We start from the raw sequence: 22304 nt of genomic DNA on the forward strand, positions 1-22304 counted from the left end.
CCGGAGTTTAAACAAACTCCCCTTATCAATATGCCATATTGATAGAACCTTGAATTCAAACTGAATTCAAGTCATTGCAATATTCATCATGAATACTTGCAACACGTCAACATGAACATATGCATAAACTTATGCATCACATGTCATGTCATCAACATACTTTCATCAACATACTTCTCCCCCTTTGTCATCAACAAAAAGGAGAAGTATCACAATCAAGTGTTTGTGATATAGATTCAACTTATTGCATGAAAAAACAGTATCAAGTTTTATCATCATGCAATCTTGGAGCTAGAAGATTTAGCAAGTGTTACATCATGCTTAAAACATTCATGCTATCAAGTTTTAGATATGCAAGTTTTATAGCATATAAGATAGCACTTTTAGTGATATTCAAGATAGCAAGTTTTACATCATGCAAGCTAGCAATTTAGAGATGTTCAAGAAGGCAACTCTTGCTTCTTGAAAATTTTGCTCACTTTGCTAGATGCGCAAGTTAGCATTTTTGCCTCTTGAGATAGGCAAGATAGCACATTTGCTTCTTTTGAGATAGCAACTTTTTGCTTCTCTTTAGACCAACAAGCTAGCAATTTTTACGATATACAAGTTTCACAACATATAAGCTAGCAAAAATTTCGAAAGCAAATGCAAGATAGCTTTCTTGTGTAAGTTCATGATTCTTGCTTCCTATTGCAATGTGCAAATTGCAAGTTTTGCTTCTTGAGATATTCAAGATAGTGATGTTCAAGAAGACAATTTTTCTTCTTGAAATAAGCAAGTTAGCAATCTTTGCTACTTAAAATAGGCAAGCTAGCAGTCAAGTTTTTGCATCTTCTTGACTTGTACAAGCTATCTTCCCCTTTGTCATTGTAAAAAAGAAAGAGAGAATACAGTTTTGTAGTTCTCTTTTCCTTTTACAACGATTTCAAAATCATGACAAATGATGAATAATCAAGTTATGAATGTCAAGATAATTTTTTATCATGAATATTTTATCATTGCATGCATCATTATCATAAATTGAAGTATTACATGCATGATATCATATCACCATTCATAATTACATTAATGTTTCAATATAACAATTTCTTCTCAAAATGTGTAACTTGGCACTCATAGCATTTTAAATCATGATTTACATCATATGCAATACATCACATCATAATTAGAAAGCACAAGTATTGCATGCATAATTGCACATCATAAATGTTTCATATCATAATGGTATCAATTTTGTCAAATTATATCCTACCATGCATGATCAAAACTTCTCCCTATTTTATCATTGAAAACAAGAAGAAAGTAGGGGGGAGAGCATAAAAGTGTTAAATATTTCAATCATTTCAAGGCATCATAGATCAAGTCATGATTCGTGATTCAGCAAGTTAGTTTTCAATCATCACATAATTCTTTTAAGGAATTTTTGAAACATAGGAGAATGATTAATTTAAGCATACAATGTTTCAATCCAATTCAAGTCATGAATATCAATGCTTTCATATTGTGAGTATCAATTCATGAATACCACAAGATATTATTTGTGACTTCAATTTTGCAGGATCAAGATTATGATTTAGATAAAACTTATTCAAATCAAATCATTAACTTGAAATTCATAATCAAGTCATTAAAATTAATTTCGAGATTCACAAAATATCATGAAATCATTAATCTCGATCAGATGGGAAAAGCATTTTATTAAGATATTCTTTTTCATCTAAGCATGCCTTAGTGTTTATATGCCAAATTAAGATAAGCATGAAAGTTCAAGACATAAGGCAAAGAAATCTTATATTATGAAATTTATGATATCAAGGCTCATGATTGATTCGAAAAGATATAGTACAAAGAGCAACTTGAAACATTCTTATCAAGATCATATTTTAAAATATTCCAAGTTTCAAGATATCAATATGACACTTCATTGAATTGCATTTCATTTGAAGAACTCCTTTTTGATAAATGTAGGGAGCATAATGAACGATCTTGATTTATAAAGAGCTTCATGTTATAATTATCAAGATCATGATTATGATTATTCTCTTTAGCAAAAACACTATCATTCATATTTCGAGATGGAATTTATAAGCAGGAATCATTTCATCAAATCCATTTTAGAAAAATATTTTTTATAAGTGTATGAGAAAATGCGATTGTTAGGATACCAATTGTTAAGTGAATCCGAAAATGAAATTAACACTTTCATATATTCAGACATGATTTTTGTTATAGGTCTTGAAATTAAATCAAGAAGATCAAACAAGCTCATGATCATGGATAACTTAAAGTCTCATGCATAAAAATTGTTAATAACCATTTAATATTACATCTTTATGCATTACTTTAAATCAAATGTGATTTCATTCAACAATGTTAATCAAACATGATACACATTATTACTTCTTAACCATGATCAAAATCATTTTGTTTGTTTATCATAAAATATGCAATATTATCATTTTCGAAATTATCAGCATGATCATAATTTTTGTATTTTTATTTTTAAACATGTAATTTTCAAGAAAATTAATTCTAAACTAAAAAAGAAAATAAATCATGAAAGCATCAAGTAATTTTAAAATAAACCAAAGGCATTTTAATTACCTCAATGTCGTAGGCTGGTAAGGCGTAGTTTGCCGCCTCGCTTTTGTTGACTTTCTCGTCTTCAGATGAGCTCGATTCATCCCAATTTTTGTTCTTCTTCTTGCGTTTAAAGCAAGTAGTTCCATTCTTTTTGCTTTTTAATTTTCGTTTCATTTGTAGTTTAAGTTCACCATCACTTGAGCTTATGCTCGAGTGGTCTTCAAATGTTCTATGTCCCAAATCCTTTCTGTTCTTTGGAAGGTGGTTCTCAAGTTCATCACGTGCATTGCACGTCATTTCATATGTGATCAATGAACCAATTAGTTCTTCAAGTGGAAATTGGTTCAAATTTTTCGATTCTTGAATAGCAGTTACTTTTGAATCCCAAGTTTTAGAAAGTGAGCGCAAAACTTTGTTAATGAGTTCAAAATCCGAAAAGCTTTTACCAAGTGATTTTAAACCATTGACGACATCCGTAAAACGGGTGTACATGTCAACAACGGTTTCGCTTGGTTTCATATGAAAAAGCTCGAAATCATGCAGTAAAATATTAACTTTCGAGTCTTTGACTCTACTAGTTCCCTCGTGCGTGATTTCAAGAGTGCGCCAAATATCGAAAGTCGTTTCGCACAAAGAAACCCGATTGAACTCATTTTTGTCCAAAGCGCAAAATAAGGCATTCATAGCCTTTGCGTTTAAAGAAAAATACTTTTTCTCCAAATCCGACCATTCGTTCATCGGTTTGAAGGGAAGTTGAAAATCATTTTCAATGATACTCCATAAATCCATATTTAGAGAAATCAAGAAAACTCTCATTCGAGTTTTCCAATAAGTGTAGTCCAATCCGTTAAAGAACGGTGGACGAAAGACCGACAAGCCCTCTTGAAGAGCCATTTCTCTCGGGTGTAAATCCGAAATGAGAAATACCCCGCTCTAATACCAATTGTTAGGATCGAGAGCACTAAGAGGGGGGGGGTGAATTAGTGCAGCGGAAATCTTACAGCGATTTTAAAAGCTAAAGGCTGCGTTCGTCCGATAAAAAATGATTTCGATATAAAAGCAGAATCACAGTGCAGTTTGCGTCTAAGCGCAGTTTGCGTCTAAGCGCAGTTTGCGTCTAAACTCAGTTTTACGTTCAAACGTAGTTTTACGTCTAAACGCAGTTTTGCGTCTAAACGCAGTTTTACGTCTATACGCAGTTTTACGTCTAAACGTAGTTTTACGTCTAAACGCAGTTTTGCGTCTAAACGCAGTTTTACGTCTAAACGTAATTTTACGTCTAAATGTAGTTTTGCGTCTAAAAGTAGTTTTGAACCTTGAAAAGCGTTTTACGTAGAAAGCAATTTGCAATTATAAATGGAATCCGAATGTAAGCGTAAACTGCAGTGTGAAGATCGTACGAAAACACGATTTACGTTTGAATGCAGATTCTGAAAGATCAGAGCTTAGAAACTCGTTCGTAAAGGCGCAGAGGGCAGTAGCAATGTAGGAGGTTTGCAGTAATGATAAAGTGCTCAAGGTAAAAGCAAACCAGAGATTTAGAGTGGTTCGGTCAGTCTTGACCTACTCCACTTTTGGCTTCCTCCTCCGACGAGGTCACCGACGTCAACTAGCTGCCTTCCTTCAATGGGCGAAGGCTAACTGCCCTTTTACAGTTTCTCTCCTTTTGATAGGCTCAGGAGACAACCTTTACAGATCCTTTCTCTCCTCTCTTTACAACTCAAGACTTGAAGAACAGAAGGAGGAGAACTTTAGGACTTTACACAAATTTGAGCTCTTTGAATCACTGAAAAGATCAAGAATTCGGTGTGGATCTGTGTCTTTTCAGTGCTGAATGGGTGGGGTATTTATAGGCCCCAACCCAGTTCAAATTTGGAGCTCAAAACGATCAAATCGATCAAATCCCAGAATTCTGGGATCAGGCGGTTGCACCTCTTGACTGGAGAGGTGGCACCGCCTGGCAGAGCTTGACGACTGAGCTCAGGTGATTGCACCTCTCTGCCAGAGCTCGAAGACTGAGCTCGATGGTTGCACCTCCTGGCAGAGCTCGAAGACTGAGCTCGGTGGTTGCACCGCCTGGCAGAGCTCGAAGTCTGAGCTCGGTGGTTGCATCACCTGGCAGAGCTCGAAACTGAGCTCAGGCTGATGCACCTCTCTGCCAGAGCTCGAAGACTGAGCTCGTTGGTTGCATCACCTGGCAGAGCTCGAGACTGAGCTCAGGCTGATGCACCTCTCTGCCAGAGCTCGAAGACTGAGCTCGGTGGTTGCACCGCCTGGCAGAGCTCGAAACTTGAGCTCTGGCGGTGCTACCTCTTGACAGAGGAGGTTGCACCGCCCAGTCTAGCTCGAAGACTGAGCTCTGGACGGTTGCACCTCTTGGCTGGGGCGGTTGCACCGCCTGGTGCAATCAGGGTCCGAATGGTTCGCTCCATTCGGCCCAATTTGAATCTTTTCAGGGGCCCAATTGCCCCAAGATTAAGCTAATGGGATCACCTCCCATTTTCAAGCTTAATCATCATGCTAACTACGATTAACTCTAAGACAACTTCTGCAGCTTTGCTCCGATGCGTCAATCGCTTCTTCCGGCGAGTTTCCGGCGAACTTCCGTCGATCATCCGATAAACCCTCGGTGATCCTTCTGCAGACATCCGGCATACTCCTGGACTTTGCGACGATCCACTTGGCGAGTTCCGACGAGCTTCGCTTGGCAAGCTTCTGGACTTCTCGGATCTGTTCTCGCTGAACCTCCGACGACCGTCCGAACTTCCGTCGAACTCTCGAACTCCCAACGTGATCATGATCTTGACTCCGGCGCAACACCTGCTGCTTGTCTTACTCTCATCGTAGTTAATCCTGCACAACAAATCAAAACTTCGATCGAGACAATTAATCCTAAGCAATTAACCAAGTTGTCCGACATGTCATTGGTCCCTCGACGCTTCCTCCGATTCTTCGGCGCATCGTCCTCTTCTGCAGCCTATTGCCCAATCGGCCAGTTGACTCTGCAACTCCGATATCCTTGGCACAATACCCGCTCTTCTTGGCCCGATGCCCGAGTCCACGGCCCGAAGCCTTCTGTCGATACGTCGACCGATCCACCGGCCCGACGTCCAATCTTCTGACATGTTCCTTCGGCACAACATGATTTTCCTGCTTTAATTGTCTCATCCTGATCGAAGCATCCTGCGTCACTCAAAACGCAGATTAAATCATAAACATATATCAAGTGGTTTCATCATCAAAATACGAGATTCAACAACTCGCACCCCCTATGTTGACACCACCCCCCTCCCTTATTGCCCACGTAAACAAGAAGCCAATGTAGAATATTTTATGAAATATTTTGCTCTTATATATTAGGTATAAAAGCTTATTTTTAGCATAATGAAAAGGGGATGATTTTTTTTTACCACTAGCGTTCACACTTATACACCTCGAGTTACTAACTTGGATATTAAAAAAAAAATCTCTCGTAATCTCAATTTTCTTATATGTGCCATATCAAACAACTCTATGCATATAGATCAAGAACACATCAAGTTCACCAAAATGTCAACAACTTCTTCCCTCAGCAAAAAGAATTACTAGAAACAATAAAAACTATATAAACAATAATAAAATCTTATTAGGAATATCTCAATGATAAAAGAATAATAAATATTAAACCCCAAAGAGTAGGAATATCTTGAATAGATTAATTATGCAATAATATAATATCAGTAATATGAGATATATTAATTATATAACAAAAATCATATTACATCGAATAAATTATTATTATTGTTATGGTATTAACAAGATTTATAAAATTATATGATGAAAAATAAAGTTAATTGAAATTGACATGAGATAGTGTCAAGAAAAAATAAAAGATTAATTTCAGTATTTTTTTTAATGATGGTGCCTGAATAATTATCCAAAATGTTGTGAATTTTGTATCTATGTGTTTACATGAGGATACATTTAACAAACGTCATGGACTTTTTTGTAAAAATAACGAATAACACGTATCAAAGGAGGGCGAGAGAGGGAAAACTACTCGGTGGAGAAGGGCATGCCGGTCTTTTCGACCCAACATAGGCGCCCAATGGCAGAGCAGTGGACCCCGACGCGCACGCGGGCCCACCAGTTGCCCGGAATCCAAAGCAACCAGTCGAATCTGGTCGAACCGCTCGTCCGTCCCACTCTCCCCTGCCCGAGCCAAATAAATGCCCGCCTCCCCTCGCTGCGTCCTTCGCCCAAAGGAAAGCGAAACCTCCCCTCTTTCTTCCGCTTCCTCTCGCTCCTCCGACAAATCTTTAGGGCTTCTGCTCCAGATCGAGACGGAAAGAAAGGGAGAGGGAGAATAGAAGATGAGGGAGATCATAAGCATCCATATCGGTCAGGCCGGGATCCAGGTGGGGAATGCCTGCTGGGAGCTCTACTGCCTCGAGCACGGCATCCAGCCTGATGGCATCATGCCCAGGTCTTTGTAATCTTCCCCGCTTTCAATATTGCGCATCCGTCTTTTCTTGTCGTTGTTATGCCGTTTCTTTAGATCCGGTTGTGTTCTTCGTGTCATTAATTCGTCGCCTTCGTGGGGGTGGTTTTAGGCTGATTTTGGCCCCTGGAATGTCGAGATCCTGGGGGTTTTCCTTCGAGATGAAGACAATGATCATCTGTATATCCAAGATCTCCTATTCGAAATCAGTCCTGATTTATATCTGTAACCTGGCAATATCTCGTAATGAACTTGAAACTTGGTATCAGATCTGATTTATGATATTCTTTAGAAAAAGGTAACGTGGAAAGTTAATGTCAAAGATCGCACCTTTCTGGTTTTGTCCCTTAAATGAGTTATGCCCTCATTTGTTTAGCAAATCATGGCTTGCATGTTTCACTGGTGTGACATTCCTGATCGCGTCTTTGAGGAATTGTCGCGAAGGAGACTACTTTTTGCTGCTCTGATGAACAATTTGTGTGATTATTGGCTGACGCATCTCTTGTCTCCATCAGTGATACTTCGGTAGGGGTGGCATCCGATGCCTTCAATACCTTCTTCAGCGAGACTGGTGCTGGCAAGCATGTACCAAGGGCCATCTTTGTAGATCTGGAACCGACTGTCATCGACGAAGTCAGAACCGGTGCGTATCGCCAACTCTTCCATCCCGAGCAGCTCATCTCTGGGAAGGAGGATGCCGCAAATAACTTTGCTCGGGGCCACTATACAGGTATCGATATTGTTCTTCGTTTGCTATGTTCACCTCTTCTTTCTTTTGAATAGTCCCCTTTTCCTACCTTGGATTTGACCCTGTATGGTCTTGTGAGCTGCTGCAGTTGGGAAGGAAATTGTAGATCTCTGTCTCGATCGTGTCAGAAAACTAGCGGACAATTGTACTGGCTTGCAAGGGTTTTTGGTTTTCAATGCTGTTGGTGGTGGTACTGGATCCGGTTTGGGTTCCTTGCTTTTGGAACGGTTGTCTGTGGATTATGGGAAGAAGTCGAAGCTTGGTTTTACGATATACCCTTCTCCTCAGGTATTAAGAAGTTGTGCAAAGGCTTTGATACTTTCAGTTTGATCGTGACTGTCTGATAGATCCTCTTTTCTGGAAAGTAGGTCTATGTTATTGATTCTGATTCGTTTTCATTATTATTCTGATATTTTGAGACTTTGAAGTGAAGGCTTACTGTTAGTATATAAACTTTTATCTGATCTAGCTGAACCCAAAAATCCTATTATCAGAAGAGTATTGTTAGCAATCAGATAACATCTCCATTTCATGGTGGAATCATCTATGAATCGATCAATTTTCCTGTAAAGCACATGAAATTAGGTTGGAACTAGTGCATTCTGGTGTAAATGTCTCCAATTGCGCAATGTGTGCTTCTATGTATGGAGTATGGAGCATCATAATAAATCAAATTATTTTAATGAATTCATAATAGAAAATGAAATTAAGTCCCAATTTGTTCCTGAAGTTTGTCACAAAGCTGACTAGGATTTTATCTTACATTTTCTGTGGCCATAGAGTCTGATCAAGAACACAAGAACAATATAAGAACTTCCCAGAATCTACATAAAATCCTTAACCAGCAATGTACTTTCAGTGATGAACCTTGAGAAGAATATGGATACAGTATCCTTGTATAATGATACATTCTTATGAGCAATGGTAGGTAGGTAAGTTGGTGTTTAGTTGCTATTCTTGTTTGGTGCTTCTATATTGTGTAGTTGGTACTAGTGGCCCAGTTGGTGAATGCTTGTGAAAATATTGATTCTGTCTTTTCTTTTCTGTGAAAGATGGTTAATCCTATGGTATTTTGTTGTAGGTATCTACTGCAGTTGTGGAACCATACAACAGCGTCCTCTCCACACATTCCTTGCTCGAGCACACTGATGTTGCAGTTCTTTTAGACAATGAAGCCATCTACGATATCTGCAGAAGGTCTCTGGATATCGAGCGGCCAACCTACACCAACTTGAACCGGCTGATATCTCAGATCATATCCTCCTTGACTACCTCTCTGAGGTTTGATGGGGCCATTAACGTGGATGTCACAGAGTTCCAGACCAATCTTGTTCCGTATCCCAGAATTCATTTCATGCTGTCCTCCTATGCCCCTGTTATTTCCGCTGAGAAAGCATACCATGAACAGCTCTCTGTCCCTGAGATCACAAATGCAGTATTCGAGCCATCCAGTATGATGGCCAAATGTGATCCAAGGCATGGAAAATACATGGCTTGCTGTCTGATGTACCGAGGAGATGTTGTGCCTAAGGATGTCAATGCCGCTGTTGCAACCATCAAGACCAAGAGAACTGTCCAATTTGTGGACTGGTAAGCTTATACCAGCATCACCACTTATTGCATCATATGTTATTTTGGGTTGGAATTGACTGCTTCATCCTATTCCATGAAGGTGTCCTACTGGATTTAAGTGTGGAATCAACTATCAGCCACCAACAGTGGTTCCTGGAGGAGATTTGGCTAAGGTTCAGCGTGCCGTGTGCATGATCAGCAACAACACTGCTGTGGCCGAGGTGTTCTCACGAATCGACCATAAGTTTGACCTCATGTATGCAAAGCGTGCGTTCGTTCACTGGTACGTCGGTGAAGGGATGGAAGAAGGTGAGTTCTCAGAGGCACGAGAGGACCTGGCTGCCCTGGAAAAGGACTACGAGGAGGTCGGAGCAGAGGGTGCAGATGATGAAGAGGATGAGCCAGAGGATTACTGAGTCATGTTTGCATTGTGAGAATTTGGTCTGAGTTGGATGTGCAATATCTCAAGCTTGTGATTAGCGTCGAGCCCTCGTTCGATATGTTCTCGACTTCTGGTTGTTTTTAAACACATGTCGGGTTTATTAAAATTGTTCCAGTTATTTCAGGTTATGCAAATGTGTATTTGAGTGTAGTTGCTTCATTAAGGATTCAAGTTTCCGCACATCCGCATACCGCACATCCAATGAGAATAGATCTGATCAGTTATTAAACTAATGAGTTACAGTCGATATGATATCTAAAGGTTTGTTGGCTCCATGAAAAATTCACGATTTGTCATAGGGCAAAGACCTAATATGATATATCAGCATATACAACTTGGTCGATCAAGTAGCTCAGTCGTTGATGGGGGAAAATATCGGTGATGCTTATATCAACTAATCATATTGGTGGTTGATGGGAAAAAACATCGGTGATGCTCTGATTCGATTCAGGCCTATATATGGAAAAAGATTTTGAGCACTCACTATTATTGTTTCTACTAACTCTTCTTTTTCTTAGGTCTTCTAAAATTAAAATTGGACAAGATTCGAAGTTAGGTTTAACTTTTTCTTCCTCTTACTATTTCGACTTTGTATGGTTTAGACAATTCAAAATAAATCTTAAATAATCTAATTAGTGAATATATATATATATATACATATATATATACATATATACATATATATATATATATATACATATATATATGTATATATATATATATACATATATATATGTATATATATATATATATATACATATATATACTATAAAAGATGCTCTTCTACATCCCTCCAAAAGCCCAACCAATCCTTAATCTCCTCTTCCTTTCCTAATACTTCAAACAATAGCAACGTCAACGTCAAAGGAGATGATGTACAGTGCCATTTTAGCTTCCTCTTGTCATCTTTTGCTTACTAGTTTTGTCACCGCATCGTGTCTGATTCTAATGTTATTCATTCATAAATCATATATATACACATTTTTAAAATACGGAAGATGATAAAAAAAATATTGATATATCTTTTTTTTTTTAAGAAAGAACTTAAAAAAAATCATAAAATTTTATTGTTTCAAATAAAAGTAAAAAAAAAAATATTCGAACGACTCTTTCTATCCAAAAATACACAGTTCGGGCCGTGTCAATTAAACTCACTTAATTAACAGTTACAGCCCATCTCACCCACGTCTTAATCCGCCCCCTCCATCTCTTTCTCTCATCTCCAAAACCCTAACCATAAAAGGGGTCGACAAACCCCCAAATCCACGAGCCAGAGAGAGAGAGACAGTGCGAGCGAGTGCCCGCCCGACTTCCCCGATCTCTCTCGACTCCAAAACATCATCTTTCTTCTTCTCCGCCTTCGTCTTCTTCCACCGGTACAAGCATGGATCAACAGCAGCAGATTGCCGCAATTCTCGGGGCGGCGGAATCGGGGCCCTTCGAGTCGCTCATAGGCCAGTTGATGTCGGCCTCCAACGAGCAGCGCACCCACGCGGAGTCCCTCTTCAACCTCTGCCGCGACCACCACCCCGACGCCCTCGCCCTCAAGCTTGTCTCTGTCCTCCACTCCTCCCCCTCCCCCGACCTCCGAGCCATGTCCGCTGTCCTCCTCCGCAAGCTCCTCACCCACCGCGGCAGCGGCGACGCCGACTCCCCCCTCTGGCCCCGCCTCTCCCCCTCCTCCCACTCCTCCCTCAAGTCCCACCTCCTCTCCGTCCTCCACCGCGAGCCCGACCGCTCCATCGCCAAGAAGGTCGCCGACACCATCTCCGCCCTCGCCGTCTTTCTCCTCCCCGATGCCGACTGGACCGACCTGCTCCCCTTCCTCTTTCACGCCGTGTCCTCCCCCGAGTCCACCACCCGCCTGCAGGAGTCTGCCCTTCTCGTCTTCGCCCAGATCGCCTACGTCCTCGCCGACGATGCCTCGTTCATCGGCCCCCACCTCCCCACCCTCCACTCTCTCCTTCTTGCCGCCTTATCCCACCCTTCGTCCCCCGATGTCCGTGTTGCCGCCCTCTCTGCAGCTGTCAACCTCGTTACCTCCCTCGAGTCTGCCGCCGATCGCAACCGTCTCGCGGATCTCCTACCCGCCATGATGCGCACGCTCACCGAGTCCCTCAACTCCGGGCAGGAGGCCGCCGCTCAGGAAGCCCTTGAGCTCCTTGTGGAGCTTGCCGGAGCCGAGCCACGGTTCCTCCGCCGCCAGCTTGCTGATGTCGTTGGTGCCATGCTGCAGATCGCTGAGGCCGATGGGCTTGAGGAGGGCACGCGCCACCTGGCGATTGAATTTGTTATCACCCTTGCGGAGGCCAGGGAGCGTGCTCCTGGGATGATGCGGAAGCTCCCCCAGTTCGTCAGCCGGCTCTTTGCTGTGCTCATGAAGATGCTGCTAGATATTGAGGATGAACCTGCCTGGCACACTGCCGAGGTTCAGGATGAGGATGCAGGGGAGACTAGTAACTATGGCATGGCCCAGGAGTGCCTCGACCGTCTTGCCATTGCTGTTGGTGGAAACACAATTGTTCCAGTTGCATCTGAGCTGCTACCAGCCTACCTGGCCGCTCCTGAGTGGCAGAAACACCATGCAGCTCTCATCACTCTTGCTCAGATCGCTGAAGGCTGCTCAAAAGTACTCTGATCTTTAACTACTTTATCATCGATTTGACAAAAAGATAGGATTTGTTGTCATCATAATTGGAGTTTCTTTAAGATGGTGTAAGTGTAGTATTACTAGCATAAATGTTGTTTATTATATTCTGTTTGCATTCTCTTCACGTACAGGTGATGTTAAAAAACCTGGAGCAGGTGGTGACTATGGTCCTAAGCTCATTTCAAGATCCCCATCCTCGAGTTCGCTGGGCGGCAATTAATGCTGTTGGACAGTTGTCAACGGATTTGGGGCCAGATTTGCAAGTTCAGTATCACCAGAGTGTGCTCCCAGCATTGGCATCAGCAATGGATGATTTCCAGAATCCCCGTGTGCAGGCAAGTGGTCTAGAGAGGATTAATAGTTGTTATTTATGATTTTGTGTTGTCTAACTACAGATATAGATGGACTAATCCAAATCACTCTTTTTAGTTAAGAAGGTGTTGTCTGTTGTAGAAACGATGAAGAATTTGTAGATTCTATGATAAGTTCTTATGATATTTGTCATATTGTTTTGCAGCTGACCTTTGGATGAGTTTTATTAATTCAAGATTATTCCAACTGATTCCTTTCAACAAGACTGATGAATTCAATTTGTGAACTTAGCTTTGCCAGCTTATGTAAACTGATTATTCTTGTCTGAACTAACAACAAACCTTTTATACTTTTATTGGACAATTGATTATAGCTAAGGGCCATTGTAAGGCTTACATCAGCTTGTGAGTGCCCCAAAGCATCCAGTTAGACACAAGTATGATCACTATTTGAATAAGAAAAGTAACAGTGTAACGAGTCCTGAGTGATGATCACGTAGCTTATGGAACAACATGGTTTTTTGTGTATCCTTGAAACTCTATTTGGTTTGCAAAAATCAGCTTAATATGAGGATTTTCTATGTGGTTCTGTTTAACTCCTAATATCTGGTTTATGTTTTGCCTGCATGGTTTTATTTGTTAGTTCTTTTGACCATCTTTAAATTTGGTTAATCAATTAGACGCATAGCAGAATATATGTTACATGATAGAGATTATTATGACATTAATCTAAAAGGTGTCCTGTGCCACTCATTGGTTGAATATAGTGAGTGGAAAATCCTAGTTAAGAATTTCTTGTTTGTCTTCTCTTTTTTATTTTTTGTTTGGACTATAAATCCTGTAGAAATGGACAATGTCTTACTTAAATTGCCAGATAATTTCAAGGGAAGTAAGATGTTGTAACTGTAATAGGTTGAGAAGTTGGCTCATTCCTTTTCTTTTACACTTAAGCAATTTTTCATGTGTTTTGGTTGCTTAAATTTGTCATTCATTGTGTGTTTCTTTATATGTAATGTACATGCTTCTTGAAAATATACTTGAATTCAAAATATCCTGGGTCATCCTTTCTCAAATTGTATTGATTGATTCCTCAGGCACATGCAGCTTCGGCAGTTTTGAATTTCTGCGAGAACTGCACTCCTGATATCTTGACACCTTACCTAGATGGGATTGTTGGCAAGTTACTTGTGTTGTTGCAGGTATAGATTCGAAATTTGCATTGATCTAGTAAACTATCAATATGTCCTTGCTCAGCTTTGGGGTTAGAACTTAAAGATAATCATGAAATTTGTAATTGTTTTATTCAGAATGGGAAGCAGATGGTTCAAGAAGGAGCTTTAACAGCTTTGGCTTCAGTGGCAGATTCATCACAAGTACTTGTTTAAAACCATCTTTGTTAAACTGTTTGTCAAATGTGCTATTGACCAGAGAGTTTCTGACAAAAAATTGAACTGCAGGAACATTTCCAGAAGTATTATGATGCTGTTATGCCATATCTCAAGGTTATTTTAATGAATGCTACTAACAAGTCAAATCGGATGCTTCGTGCGAAATCGATGGAGTGCATAAGTTTGGTTGGAATGGCAGTGGGCAAGGATAAGTTCAGGGATGATGCTAAACAGGTGCAATCACTTTTTCAAAATTTTTTGATGTATCACCTGTGGTACATATTTGAGAAGTCTCTTGTGTGAATAAAGGCAGAGGATTATACAGATTGCTCTTTTATGTTATCTTCTATTTGTTGAGTTGTTTACATGCTACTATTTTATGTGAGCTTCAGATTCACATTCCAACAATTTGTTTTCTTTTTGATATATCTTACTGGTACTTCAAGTTTATTAAGTTCTCTAGTTTTAAATTTTACATGAATCTTGTTCATGGTTGTTGTAGCATGTTAAAAATGAGATTCTGTTTTTATTTTTAAAATTTTGATGAAATTTAAGATATTACACCTTCTTGTGTTGAGTATGGTGACAGAATGAGGTCTTTAGCCTTTAATAATGCCTTTAGCTGAAATTACAGCATGAACTTTGAGAGTTATGGTATTAACTAGTAGGTACAGGTTTCTGTTTAAGTACTGGGAGTTCCAAGTAGTTTGTTGCTTTTTGAAACCTCATTAGTACCGACGAGTGGCTAATTATTAGTCTGTCAATAACAACTTCTTGAGCTTCCTCTTTTTTCTTTGAAGAGTTAGTCTTTGTATTTTTGGGAAGTTCATGAAGAGTGTGTTTGTCTCTCTGTAGTTTGTACTGAACTATTTTTGCTTATGATGTTATTGTTTATTAGGCTTAACAGTCATAATTTTACTGTTATCATGTGCCAGGTTATGGAGGTTCTTATGGCATTACAAGGATCACAGATGGAGACAGATGACCCTACTATAAGCTACATGCTTCAGGTGTATTTTAGCTCCCATGGCTTAATATGCAAGACAAATGATATTTCCAATGTAATCATAATATGCAAGACAAATGATGTTTCCAATGTAATCATTCTTGTTCTTTAATAGGCCTGGGCCAGGTTATGCAAATGCTTAGGACAGGATTTTCTGCCATACATGAGTGTTGTTATGCCTCCATTGCTTCAGTCTGCTCAGCTGAAACCAGATGTGACTATTACTTCAGCAGATTCTGATGATGATATAGAAGATTCAGATGATGAAAGGTTTGTTTCTTGGTGCAAAATATAAAAAGAAAACAAATCATATTTCTTTCTGCTTGTTCATTGAGCTGGTCTGGTCAAAATGTTGACTGTAATATTTAAGATTGTCATGAACATATGCTATGATGTTTCTTACTTCTGCATTCGTATGCAGTGTTGAAACCATCACTCTTGGAGATAAAAGGATAGGTATTCGGACTAGTGTCTTGGAGGAGAAAGCCACAGCCTGTAACATGCTTTGTTGCTATGCTGATGAGCTAAAGGAGGGCTTTTATCCATGGATCGATCAGGTTGGTTATGACCATTGCCATACTTTTTGATAATGGAATTGACTTGCCTCTAGGGGAACTAATGCTATATAATGCAAACTAAATTCAGGTGGCTCCTACATTGGTACCTCTTCTTAAATTTTATTTCCATGAAGAAGTGAGGAAGGCTGCTGTTGCAGGTATCTATTTTTTTTTTCTTCATTTTTTTATAACATTCTGCGTATTGATGGTTTGGTTTATTTCTGCTTATCCGTAGCCATGCCAGAACTACTTCGATCGGCAAAACTAGCAGTTGAAAAGGGGCAATCTCAAGGCCGTGATGAATCATATGTTAAGCAGTTAGCAGATTATATAATTCCAGCTCTAGTTGAAGCATTGCAAAAGGTTATTCGTGCTATCTGATGGAATGATGTTATTTGTCTTATGACATGTGAGGTTTTTGATCTATCGGCATCATCTTTTTGCAGGAACCAGAAACAGAAATCTGTGCAAGCATGCTGGATTCACTTAATGAGTGCATGCAGGTATATCCTTGTCTTAAAGTTGCTTTATTGTAATTTCCTTTTAGAAGGAACACTAGGCCCAGAAGGTGATCCACATATGGAAGTAAGCTAAACGAACCATTCAGACACACTTAGTCACACAAAGCCCATAAGAGCCAACAATAAGGAAGAAAACACTGCATGAGTATGCCCAGCTTGCATGCATGGGGATCAAACCTCGACCTTTCATGAGGAAAATAAATGTTTTATCATCCAAGACAAGGGACCATGCAGTTTTTTTTGGTATCCTAGATTATGATAATTTATCATCTCCTTGTGTTGCTACAGATAAAAATGTAAACCGGTCCTAATTGTTGGTTGCAACTTCTATGTTTGTTTTTTGCAGCTTGCTGGGTTGCTTCTTAGTGAAAACCAGGTCAGAAGCATAGTTGACCAAATAAAACATGTGATAACAGCTAGTGCGGCTAGGAAAAAGGAAAGGGCAGAACGAACAAAGGCAGAAGACTTTGATGCAGAGGAAGAGGAAATGCTCAAGGAGGAAAATGAGGAGGAGGAAGAAGTGTTTGATCAGGTTAATAATGAATTGATACAGAATTATACTGGATTTTTGTAAAATTGTTTTGTTTTAAATGTGTTTTAATGCAACAGTAGTTACTTTGTGAAATCAAATCTTGCCCATTTTTTATCTGCCCTGGTTATTGCATTTCAGGTTGGGGATTGCCTAGGCACTTTGATTAAGACCTTCAAGGCTTCTTTCAATCCATTCTTTGATGAGCTATCTTTATACATAACTCCGATGCTGGTAAACTCTCCAAAGCTTTCTGTATGTTCAGCATATTGTATAAGATGTTTGGATATTGCATACCTTTAGTCATCTACTGTATTTTATGGAACTTCTGGATACCTATGTTCTTCAGCTATGTTAACATTTTTTTGTTGATGTTAAAGGCTTTTGAAAAACATTTTATTAGTATAAGCATGGCATCCAGAAGTTATGCAAAGTAGATTTCAATTGGACTTGGTTTGGCACAGTTATGTAGTTCTGCCTACTCAGCAGTTGCGACAATCAGCAGATAATGAAAACACAATGAAGCATGTAAAAGATTTAAAAAAGAACTAACAATACAACAAACAATAAGATGAAGACGAAGAGAATCAGGGTCTGTGTCCTGCATCTTTTTCTTTTTTGAAGGACTTCGTAGTCTGTGCTTGTCTCAGACAAATGCTCCTCTAACAATGTGGCTTCCCTTGTACATCAAATCCTAAACTATCATAAGAGTGATAATGTAGTAACTTAAATGTTTCTTTGATGTTGGAATCTTAAAATGGACTGTTATTAGTGATTAGAAATTAAGTCATCAATCTATAGATTGTGGAATCCACAAATGAGCTAATTCACTCCCAAGTATGTATGATTTTTTTTCTTCATATTGTGTGCAATTTGAGGAAGTGGATTCACAAATTAGACACTTCCAATTTTCTTATTTGTTTAATTTTTATGCAACTTTCAACCTAGGTCTCCTACTTTTTGACCCCCATGTTTGGAAGACTGTTAACAAATATTCACAATTGCATTATTATATTTTTCATAGTTTCATGCTAATGGAACATGGCTAGTATTTTATCCATGCATATTGGAGTTCATCTGGAATTGCATTTAGAAGCTTTCATATATCTAGTATTTTATCCATGCATATCAGAGTTGTTCGTCTGGAATTGTATTTAAAAGCTTTCTTGCTATAGTTACCAAGCTCTTTTTGCTCTGTCTTATGATCTTGTTGTGATATGAATTGAAAATAGTAGATTCTGCTTTTTAATAGTTAAATTCATCTTCATGAAACTTTCTCTATGGCATGGTTATGCATTGTCTTTTGCATACAGGGCAAGGATAAAACAGCTGAGGAGAGGAGGATTGCCATTTGCATTTTTGATGATGTCGCAGAACAATGCCAGGAAGCAGCTCTGAAGTATTTTTCTTTTCAATCAGCGGATTATTTTAGTAATTGTGCTTAGTATCTGTGTGTTCATATTATCTGTTTCTTTTTGACAGGTATTATGACACCTATCTTCCTTTCCTATTAGAAGCATGCAATGATGAGAATGCAGATGTTAGGCAGGTTTGGGTTCATTCTTCCCTTTGATCCATCTTATATACCTAGTGTGTACTTTTTGTTTAACTGGGATACATACTCATAATTACCACCATCATGAGATTACGGTTGTTAGTTATAAGTTCTTGTTTTTGCTTTTCCAGGCTGCTGTTTATGGAGTTGGTGTTTGTGCTGAATTTGGTTCTTCTGTGTTTCGGCCTCTTGTCGGAGGTAGCTTAATGTGAATTATGTTATTCACATAGAAGTTCACGTCTTTGGTGATCCCTCATGTTTATTTGTGCAATGTTTTCTTCCTCTATGTAGAGGCCTTGTCGAGGTTGGATAATGTGATTAGACATCCTGATGCATTGCACCCAGACAATGTGATGGCATATGACAATGCAGTTTCTGCTCTTGGCAAAATATGTCAGTTCCATCGTGATGGTATTGATGCAGCTAAGGTAGCTTTGTGTGCTCTCTTATTTTTGTCCTATATAGTTGTATCTTATAATCTATTAAAAGCTTATATTTTGCATAAAAGGTATTGGTAGTTGATGGCAACGGTATTATTAGCTAGAGAGATCATAGTGTCTCTCTCTCTCTTCTCATTCTATAACGGTGAATTTCTTAATCTCTAATGTTTTCTCATTGTATAATTTTTAATCGGTCTATCTGAATGAGGTATTTTTGTAGCCAACTCTAAATATTTGTCCAATTATATTAACAGCTCTATGAGCTTGAACTATTTATACTGTTGTCCTCAGATTTTTCATTAGTTGCAAGACATCTTTTTGTTTGTCAATTTCCTCCAAATCTTTGTATGGTTTGCAATTGAAGTATAATCCATGTCAAAGTAATGCTACAGTGGTCAATTGTGATTTACTTGTTTAATTTGATTGTTAAAAAGTGAGTTATCTAGGTTGGCAGGGGAAATTAGATAGGATTATTTCAAGATGATTTATTTTATCACAGGTCATCCGAGTTAAAGCCCATTGATCTGGTTGATTTTACCTTCATTAACTCTAAAGCCTTTGATTTAAATCAACTTAACCCTCCTTAACTCTGAACCGGATACAGCTTAAGAAAAGGCAAACTATCATTTCTTGGGTAATTCTACATTATGGTTCCACAAATTTATTAAAATCTTATATATTTAAATGTCAAATTTTGTCAAATGATGGTGGTTTGCATGGATATTCTTGGATTCCTTGTTAATCTTCTGTTATTGCATAATTGAGATGATTGTGTTTCTGTTTGAGCAAAATGAGACTTGCTGTACTATTTTGTTTTAGTGCCCTTGGGAAGTCATTTTGATACTCAAATTTTGACTTGCTGGGCTATTTATTGTACATGGAAGTTATTTGGATCCTCAATTGCGCACCCATAAATCATGTTGGATGGATATCTATTCATGAGGACTCATCAATCTCTCTAAAGATCAATTCTATATGTTACTGATGATTTGACATTGAAATTTTGCCTTTTTATTTATAAATCTTATAAAAACTTCTAATACTTTAAGTTCCACAACATAAAAAATATTATCTACTTATAATATGTTAAAATTTTATTTTATTCATCTGTGTTTCTCCTTTTTCTTTCCATATTGGACACTTCCGATGCACATCAGAATTTGATAGTGTTTTCATGCAGCCTTGCTTCTGGTGTACCATTCTTGAAATTCGTGTGCGTCTGTTTTCTAACTTAATTGTTGTGTTTTAGTTCTTATTGTAAGGTCATTTTGTCGGTCAACTTTCTATTTGCACTGGATATCACTCTGCTCCTATTTTTTTGTTATTGTACTTATCTTTAATTTAGTATGTCAAAGGAAATTGTCAGATTATTCCTGAGGCTGCAATCAGGTGTATTAGAATATTATTTTGCACTGGATATCATTGTACACTGCCTGTATGTACTTTTCTCATTGCCACACTTGTTGGACTTTCATGAATGCAATGCAAACTGACGACATTTCTCGATGTTAATTCTGCTATACATTTGGATTTGATAGGTTTTTCCTGCTTGGTTAAGCTGCTTACCGATTAAAAATGATTTAATTGAGGCCAAAATTGTTCATGAACAACTTTGCTCAATGCTTGAAAGGTAACTCCCTGATTTGTGACTGGAAATTAGAATATTTGATCCATCATAGCTTCTAATTCATTTTTTGGTTTGGTATTACACTGAATATTAACCATGAATTCTCTCCACAGATCGGATAGGGAGCTCTTAGGACCAAACAACCAGCATATTCCTAAAATAGTTTCTGTATTTGCCGAGGTGAGCTATTAGTTTCCCCCCTTTCATTTCTGTGGTAAAGTGATTTATATTCTCCCACTAGTTCTAAAATATAATTGTATAGTGATTGTTATCAGTGGCATTATGAAGCTCAACCTTGTATGCTTTTATCATGACAGAAACTTTATTGATAGTCAAATTTTATCCTGTCTTCCGTCTAGTAGCAGTACGGGGTTTTGCACAGTGCTTTTAGCATCACAGAACCTTTGATGATACAAAAATTTTAACCCATTTTCATGTTGGGTAGTGGTATGAAGTTTTTCTGCTGTGCTTGTATCATGATTGAGCCTTCATTGGTACTCCAAAAATCTTTTAAACCTTCATTGATACTCCAAAAATCTTTTGATCTTTGTCAAAGTTGCAGTGTTTACCAGGATGATTTTACATGTCCTTGGCTACTTGCTGTCGGCTGTTGCACTTGAATACCTTCCTAGCCCTATCAATAGTAACAAAATGTCAGATTGGTTTTTCGGCAATAGCTATTTTGCCATGTAGTCCTTTGGATACCGTCTAATGGTTGTACTACTTTTAGCGGCAATTTGATGTTGTTTGATTGTCACCTGAGATAGTGAATTCTTTTGTTTTTTCGTCTAGGTTTTGTGTGCAGGAAATGATCTGGCCACAGAACAAACTGTTAGCCGGATGATCAGTCTCTTGAGGCAGATTCAACAGACATTGCCACCATCTGTCCTCGCCTCAACCTGGTCTACGTTGCAGCCTCAGCAGCAACTCGCGCTGCAGTCTATACTATCTTCGTAACCTTTCCGGTGCCCCCACTGGGGAAACTGTTCTTTCTTATGGTTTGTGTGCCTTCCTACTTTACATCATTATTGCTTTTGCTTATCATTCTTTATGTCTATTCATCAAGTTGAATCAAGTGTGAGGGCATTGTTCGATCGAGTTTTATTTAAGTTTCAAGAGAATTTTGCAATTTTGGTGGGGTGATGTATAAAATCAACAGCTGGAATACATGTTTGTCATCTGAGGTGTACATTGTGAAGGGTGAAGAAAGATTCTCTTCTGTTGAATCTTACCGGTTATAGTGGAAGTATTGATCAAAACGGTCTGCTGCAGTTATAATGATTGTAATGTTCATGGAGTAATTGATTTCTGGTCAAGTGTCATGATGCCAGTCTTTTTGGTGATGGTTAGTGTGATCCCTGTAATGTTCTCTCATCGCAGTCTCTTGGAATTATTCTCACCATTGATGAGTAGCTCTACTCTAGTGCTTGCGTTTCCTTGACTTGTTGATCCCTTTGGTCTCTGCCCTAATATTGCAGATGTGTTAGGATTTCTGTTCTATCATGCGCATGAAATTGAAAGAATAATAAATAATTACTACATTAAAAGTTTCATCAAAAAGATATAAAATGCATCACAAGTCTCAAATAACAAAAATAAAAAAGGTTGAAATTGCTATTATTATCTCAAGTTCACAATGCTATTATCTGTAAAAGCTTATATCCTTGGAGGAGATCTGAGTATTTTTTTATAATAATTTTAATATTATACAATTTGTATTTTATTATCAATAATATTGCCTTTGAATGGTCTGAATTGTATTCTTAGCAGTGAGTTATACATATTATTAATTAGTAGTCCTTTATTCTCATGTTCTTGGACCGGGATAGACTTCTGGAAGAATCCATCTCAATGTAATTAGCCAGGCTTAGGTCATCTCGGCTCGAACCGGCCTG

At 38.5% G+C, this 22304-nt stretch overlaps 2 protein-coding genes across 2 annotated transcripts; both read left to right on the plus strand.

Moving 5' to 3' along the window:
- The first annotated feature begins 6800 nt into the window (after window positions 1–6800).
- LOC103984973 (tubulin alpha-3 chain) lies at window positions 6801–9953 on the plus strand. The gene is made up of 5 exons (XM_009402570.3): window positions 6801–7048; window positions 7579–7793; window positions 7900–8099; window positions 8893–9401; window positions 9484–9953. Exons 1-5 carry the CDS (start codon window positions 6936–6938, stop codon window positions 9797–9799), a joined length of 1353 nt encoding a protein of 450 aa, XP_009400845.1. The 5' UTR covers window positions 6801–6935; the 3' UTR covers window positions 9800–9953.
- Window positions 9954–11041: 1088 nt separating this feature from the next.
- On the plus strand, window positions 11042–21731 carry LOC103984974 (uncharacterized). Its single transcript, XM_009402571.3, has 20 exons — window positions 11042–12454; window positions 12607–12810; window positions 13881–13985; window positions 14094–14159; window positions 14244–14408; window positions 15110–15184; window positions 15296–15450; window positions 15602–15737; window positions 15826–15895; window positions 15973–16100; window positions 16184–16240; window positions 16605–16790; window positions 16929–17021; window positions 18101–18186; window positions 18270–18336; window positions 18474–18540; window positions 18634–18770; window positions 20321–20412; window positions 20523–20589; window positions 21202–21731. The coding sequence occupies exons 1-20, from the start codon at window positions 11210–11212 to the stop codon at window positions 21364–21366; spliced, it is 3366 nt and encodes a 1121-aa protein (XP_009400846.2). The 5' UTR covers window positions 11042–11209; the 3' UTR covers window positions 21367–21731.
- Window positions 21732–22304: the final 573 nt, after the last annotated feature.

Source organism: Musa acuminata, chromosome BXJ3-5, assembly GCF_036884655.1.
Source record: "Musa acuminata AAA Group cultivar baxijiao chromosome BXJ3-5, Cavendish_Baxijiao_AAA, whole genome shotgun sequence".
Lineage (NCBI taxonomy): Eukaryota > Viridiplantae > Streptophyta > Magnoliopsida > Zingiberales > Musaceae > Musa > Musa acuminata.